Below are 6,467 nucleotides of genomic sequence, written 5' to 3' on the forward strand. Positions count from 1 at the left end.
AACATAAACTAAGAGAAAGTCTTTGATCTCCTGTAAACACCAGACTACCAGAGTCTCACTGTTTTTATTGTTGCTAGGTTATTATTAGCTCTCTCCTGCAATGAGACCTTATTTAAGTTCTATTAATATTTCACAGCCACGCAGGTAAGTACCAAAGGTCAGACTGTTCCCCAGGTGTCTCACAAGATGAGGCAGCTCCTCCCTTGTGTCAGGGCTCAGCTGTGCTGCACTGGAGGGCGCAGCACAACAACCTTTACCTTTCCTTTCCCCCAAAACCCTCTCACACCTGCTCCTCTCCCAGTCACACGTGCAGGGCTGTACCAGGAAGCGAGGCAGGGCGCATGTGTGCTGCTCCCGAGCTCCTCAATCCTCTGGAATTCACACAGGAAACACGATGAGAATGGATCATGGACAGACATTTATGACAAATGGGACGTTCTGCTTTGCCGTGTGTGGCTGGAGGGTGGGAGCCCTGATGGCTCTGTGCCTTCTACAGCAGGCTCGAGGTATGTGCCCACCTGAATGTAACTTTTCCTTCCACCGTATGGCTTTGTTGGTAGGAGGAAAGATAAATTTTAGTCAGTTTAAATGGGAATGATTCAGTGGAATATTCCATGGTAAAGAAGTGACAGTTTCAAATTTGTCTATGGAAGGTGTCATTTTGAGGATTAGTTATGGTCATAGTGATCTACTGGAAAAAAATAGGGCCAGGAGAATATCCAGGACAAAGCTACAGCTCTGAATTCCTGGTAGGATCTGCCCTTGGAGTACTGAGATTGAATGAGGAGTGTGGGACAGCTGTGTCCACCCTGTCCAGGGAGTGAGGCGGAGTTTGTGGGTTGTAAATCACTGAAATGCAGCAAGACCACTGGGAAAGCCACTCAAAATTATAAAACAGATTGTCCACACAAACGTGAGTCCTAATTCTAAAAGCTGTTGAGATGAAAATGTTTTATGAGAGGTGAGGAACACATTGCAGCACACCTGCTTCCAGAGACAATTTCCAGCCTTTAGTGAATGGCTCTGCCTCAAGTTTTGACACTATCTTAGTGAGAACCAAGTGGTATTTCCTGTCCCCAAGGATATTTTTAAATCATTCACATAATTTTCCCTTTTGATCAGGTCATGTTCAACTTCTCCCTCCTCAAAATGTGACCCTGCTGTCAAAGGATTTTGCCATGATTTTGACCTGGGCTCCAGGGAAAGGCTATCCCCCAGATGTGACCTACACTGTGAGGTATGAAAGGTAAGAGCTCCCAAACCATGTCTAATGGAAAGACTGCTACTGGGTATCTCTCCTGATTAATGACTGTCCTAATGACCAGTGACCTTCCACCAAAACTAAACACGATCCAGCTGGGAAGTGTTCCAAACTCTGAGCACCATTTGCTCCCCACCCTCCCAAACCCTCCCTTCTCTTGCTCTATAAACCAGAGCAGAACATGTTTAATATTTTGGTGTGGTTGTTCCTTTCAGCCAGGATCGCCTGGACAAATGGATGAAGGTTCCTCATTGCAAAAACATCTCCAGATCCTTCTGCAATCTGACTTGTGCCCTCTCCAGCCTCTACGTTAAAGTACGGGCTCGGGTGAAAGCGGTTTGGGGACGGTCCCAGTCGCCGTGGGTGAAATCCCAGTTCAAGGATTACTACTCAGATGGTGAGTGCCTGCCAGGTGACAGCCTGGGTGAAAGGACATTCCTACAAATGGATAGACCACACCCCACAGGTATCCAGGAGCTTTACGGATGACAGAGTTTTGAGTGAGCACTAACAGTAATGAGCTGGGTAATTCATCCTTATTTGAGGATGAATTTTGTAGGAAGTGTCAGAATTTGTTCATCAGTGGCCCAGCTGAACAAAGGCTTCTCTGGGGTGTTTTAGATAAAAAGAAGTGTCCTTTGCCTCCCTCTTATCACAAGATAACAGCTGGAAGTGAGGGCCAGCCACGGAAAGTGTCAGTGCTGGGAAGGTAAGAGCCAAGCAAGCCCCATTCTCACATCTGCTCACTCTCTTGCAGTGGAACTGGCTCCCCCTGTGCTGACCCTGAAGGTCAGGGAGAATTCCATCCATGTGAGTGCCTCCTTCCCTCTGCCTGCCTGTGTGGAGAACCTCACCTGGAAGTATGACTTGAACCTCTGGGAAGCAGGATCTGAAGACAAGGTCAGTAAAAATGGCTCTTTTTAGATGAAATGGAGGAACAGAAAGAGCTTCAAAGTTCTGGGCAGAGAGGGAGGGACTGGATCCAGGGCCTGGAGGAAATGAACCAGCCTAACCAGAGCTAAATCAAAGCCAGAGTCAAAAAGAAGCGTGTGTGTGCATCTTTATTTTTTTGGTAGTTCCCTATTTTTGTCAGGAAGGGGAGGCTACACTGCAGTCAGTCTAAAAATCTGAGGTTTAAAGCAACTAATCCAGGTGCCATTGGCAGCATTCCCTGGCAGAGCAGAGCCTAGCACAGCTGGAACTCCCACCCTGGATCCATCAGCCCTGGAGGAGATGCCAGACATGGGGATCCATGGGCTAAGGTGTTGCAGAAACACTACCCCAATAATGAAAGAATCATCTCTCCAATCCTCTGCTTTGTCTCTCAACAGAAGAAATATGAAAGTTACTTCAGGAAGGACACAGTGACCATCAACACCACTGCTCTCAGAGGCAATTACTGCTTCAGTGCCAGGGCTCTCTATGAAAGTACCAGCTTGAAGCACAGTGAATTCTCCCAGCCAGTGTGTGTGCTATTAAACCACAAAGGTATGGCCCTTCTCAGAAAGGATGTGGGTGAGGGCAAGGCAAAGATTTCCACTAAAATCAGGTTTTCACCCCAAAAAAAAAAAAAAAAAAAAAAAAAAAAAAAAAAAAAGCTTCCTGTTAAAGGGACAGATTGAATTTTCTGGTGAGTGGTTCCTTCTTTCTGTAGAAATATTTTCATTTAAAAAAAGCCAACCCTGAAATGTTTTCTGCAAACCTTGAATATTGTATGTCAGTGTAGAGCCCATAACTCCTATAAAAATACCACTCACAGGAGATAATTTCTGTCTTTTTCAGCAGTGGAGTGGAAGTTCTCACTTCTGGTTGTGATCCTTCTGTTTGTCCTCCCCATCTTTGTGGGTGGTCCCTTCATCTGCTGCCTGGTGAAACTCGAGGCCAAGCAAAGGAAGATGCCTCAGGTTTTGGTATGGCTCAAATTCTGAGCTCCCCTCCTGACTCAGAGTCTTGTTGGTTTTCAGAGGGTAACTGGGGAGGGGTGAGGGTTCTGCACTTCTCAGTTTTACATTCGTAATTCCCATTTTTGAAGTAATTTTTCTTCCATCCAAATGTTTCTTCTAAAAGTATCACAGGCTCACTGTCTCATTCCTTCTCCCTGGTAGGATTTCTCTCAATTTAAAGCTGCTGGACCAACCTTCCACTTGGAGTTCAGTGAAAAGGAATTCTGCAGTGATGATCTCAACTACACAGAGAAGCCAATGCTTCAAAGGACAAACAGAGCTTTAGGAGGGCACCACCTGCTATGGATGGCTTCTTTCCCATCATCATCGTTGTCATCATCATCAGAGGATGAGGAGGAAGAAGAGACCAGCACTTTGATCCCATACCATGAAATGCCCCGGTATCCAAAGAGACACCTCAACTGTCAGCCACCCCCAGCAGCTCCAGGGAAAAGCAGCTTGGATTGGGGATCTGAAGGTCTCTGTGTGGACAGTGGGTCTGTGCCTGACCTCAGAGCCCTGGGCTTCACTCTCTTTGCAGAGAGGAAAGGTGAAGTGGACACCTCGGGATCCCAGGCAAATGAGGAGACATCCCTTTATCTCTGTTCCTCTTTGGGAAGAATATCCCTCACGGATGTGAGATTCCCAGGTGCCAGTAAGCATGGACAGGATGATGGAAACAGGGATGAGAGGCTGGGAATGACCTCCCTACAGCCCCTGCTGGGGGGGATTTGTGCTGAGCCCCATGAGCACAACCCACACAAGAAGGCTCCTCATTTCTCCAGGGATTACCAGAAATCCATCCTTGATCTGCAGCTCCAGATGGACTCGACATGCCAGCCCAGAGAGGATCCCAGCACGCAACTGCTCATCCCCCTGTGGACACTGCAGGTGGCAGAGGATGAAGGCATTGCCAGTGACTGTGGCAGTGATGATTTCACAGAACAGACACCTGAGTCCACAGTGCTGAGTGATGCTTTTGAGACTTCAAATACAGAGGGAAAATATGAGCCAAAGTTGCAATTCTCAGGCTACGAGCACTCACATTACTTGGGAAGGCTCTAAAGTACCCAGCAGGTCTGGGGAGTGCCTGGAAAATGCTTGAGAGCTCCAGATATCCAAGCAAGGATCCTTGATCTAGGACAAAAAACTGATATCTGACCTATCAAGGCAATGGCTTTAGGGACACAGAAGGTGAATTTTATTGCTAAGTCACCTCTGTACCGTCGCTGTGCCTCTGATAAGGTGCTCAGTCAGGGGTGAGGGAGGCAGGGACATCTCTGAGGGACCATCCAGCAAACTGGCACTGCCTGGGGGTCACCTGAGACTTCACAACAAGGGAACTGCTGCAGGTGGGCTGTGAGAGGCAAAAGCACAACCCTGCCCTGGATGGAACCACCAGCTGGGGCCTGAAAACAAGCACCATTGCTGTGCCTGCAGGTGGATTTGAAGCAGATTTTGAACTGCTTTGTGTCACCTTTGCTTCCCTGTAAGTCCAGAGCTTGACTGGAAGTTCCTCACAGAGATATTCTGCAAGATCTGGTTTTTGTGGGATGAGAAGTTCTCCAACTCATCCTGCAGGAATCACCTTCTGTGTTCCAACAGAGGGAACTGAAGCCAAAGTGTGCAGCATGTTTGTTTATTTATTTTTTATTTTATACTTATTGAAGCTGAAACTCCTCCTGCTGTGCAGAATGTTTGAGAGCAATAATATTTTTATATAAATGTCCATGTGTACGTGTTTCTGTTTTCCAGAGCTACAAAGGGGGACTGCAGCTCTGCAGCTCATCCTGAAAAAAACATTACCTTTAAAACAGGACCCTATCCTGGGCTGGAGGAATTCAGAGACTTCCCAGCCAGGTCACTCTGGTCACTGGGAAGCCAGGATTGTGAGCCTCCCTCTGAACAAAGAGTCACCGAATGGTTTGGCTGGGAAGAGATCCTGAAATTCATCCCAGTGCACCCCTGCCACGGCAGGGACACCTCCCACTGTCCCAGGTTGGTCCAACCTGGCCTTGGACACTGCCAGGGATCCAGGGGCAGCCACAGCTTCCCTGGGCACCCTGTGCCAGGGCCTGCCCACTCTCCCAGGGAAGAATTTCAGTCCAGTATCTAATCTAGATCTCCCCTTTGGCAGTTTACAGCCATGACCTTTGTCCCATCACTTCATGCCCTTGTAAAGGCTTTTTATACTCCGGTATCAAAAGGAGCCTTTGTGTAAAGGACTCACAGGATAGCAAAGCATTAAAAGAAAGAGGGAAACACCCCCCAGCCATTCTCTGCCTCAGGGACAGGGCTCAGATGCGGGGAGGGTATTGAGGGAGCTGAAATCTTTCAAGAACTGGAGAAAAAAGAAGTAAGGGGTGATAGGAGGGTTTGGGAACTGCTTTGCAGCAAGAGGTACTAATTAAAATCCTAGATTAAAGTCAAAAGGGGAGGTGGGGGAAAGCATTCATCAGCTGGAGCATTCCTTTGTCCTCTGCAAAGTGTCCTAAGCTACATCCTGCATTGTTATCCCTCCAGTTCATTTGGAAAGACACAGATGATCCAAACATAATCACCACCCAATTTCTTGTGCAATCAAGGAAAACTCCCCAGGCTTTGACTTACAGGAAGCACCGAAGTTGTGCAACCTCTCCAAAATGATTTTGACATGTCCCAGCTCCACAAACAGAGCCTGGGCTCAGTTCTTGTCTTGTCCAGGGAACTGAGGGACAGGCTGCAGGCCAGGTGAGCTGGACAGGTGGTGGCAGCATCCAACTCCTCATTTTCTTTCAGCAGGGCTTGAGAGCTGTTTTCCTGTGCAGAAGGGTCACTCATGGCCAGAGCACAGTGCTCCCTCTCCCAGAGCAACTGGTCCGGGTCTTATCACAGCATCAGGGAACCATTTCCTTAGAAAAAGGCCTTGGAGGTTATTGAATCCAACTGTGAACTCATCCTGTCCCCAGGTGCCACATCCAAACATGGAGGGTTCATGCCCAGCACTCACCAGCTTTGCTGCAGTCCCCACACACTGTGAGAAAATCAAAAGTTTGAGAGAGTTTGGAAGATAAAAGGCTAATTTTAAACTTGAAAGTCGAGTTTTGGACATCTTCAGGTCCCCAAAGATCCAGAGAGGTGTTTCCTGGGCGAGTCAAAAGGTGATACCTTGCTAGAAATAAGGGCAGAGGTAAAGGTTGAAGTTCTATTCTTAGCACTGAAGGCTCAGGTGCACACCAAGGTCCCTCAGCTCTGCCCCATCACACAGCAGGAGCGTGAAGCAG

General features: G+C 47.8%; 1 protein-coding gene across 1 annotated transcript; it reads left to right on the forward strand.

Annotated features, from left to right (window-relative positions):
* The first annotated feature begins 325 nt into the window (after positions 1 to 325).
* Positions 326 to 4,709, forward strand: IFNLR1 (interferon lambda receptor 1). The gene is made up of 7 exons (XM_083879358.1): positions 326 to 506; positions 1,123 to 1,246; positions 1,477 to 1,658; positions 2,019 to 2,161; positions 2,593 to 2,749; positions 3,044 to 3,171; positions 3,367 to 4,709. Exons 1-7 carry the CDS (start codon positions 395 to 397, stop codon positions 4,267 to 4,269), a joined length of 1,749 nt encoding a protein of 582 aa, XP_083735484.1. The 5' UTR covers positions 326 to 394; the 3' UTR covers positions 4,270 to 4,709.
* The last annotated feature ends 1,758 nt before the right edge of the window (positions 4,710 to 6,467 follow it).

The sequence above is a fragment of the Zosterops lateralis genome, assembly GCF_965231275.1.
Source record: "Zosterops lateralis genome assembly, chromosome: 28".
NCBI classification, from domain to species: Eukaryota; Metazoa; Chordata; class Aves; order Passeriformes; family Zosteropidae; genus Zosterops; species Zosterops lateralis.

Excerpts from the sequence above, each read along its gene's own strand:
- IFNLR1 (XM_083879358.1), top strand. The coding sequence starts at position 395 with ATGAGAATGGATCATGGACAGACATTTATGACAAATGGGACGTTCTGC. Across the intron at positions 2,750-3,043 it reads TGTGCTATTAAACCACAAAG|CAGTGGAGTGGAAGTTCTCA; the intron begins GTATGGCCCTTC and ends TGTCTTTTTCAG. Across the intron at positions 3,172-3,366 it reads GGAAGATGCCTCAGGTTTTG|GATTTCTCTCAATTTAAAGC; the intron begins GTATGGCTCAAA and ends TCTCCCTGGTAG.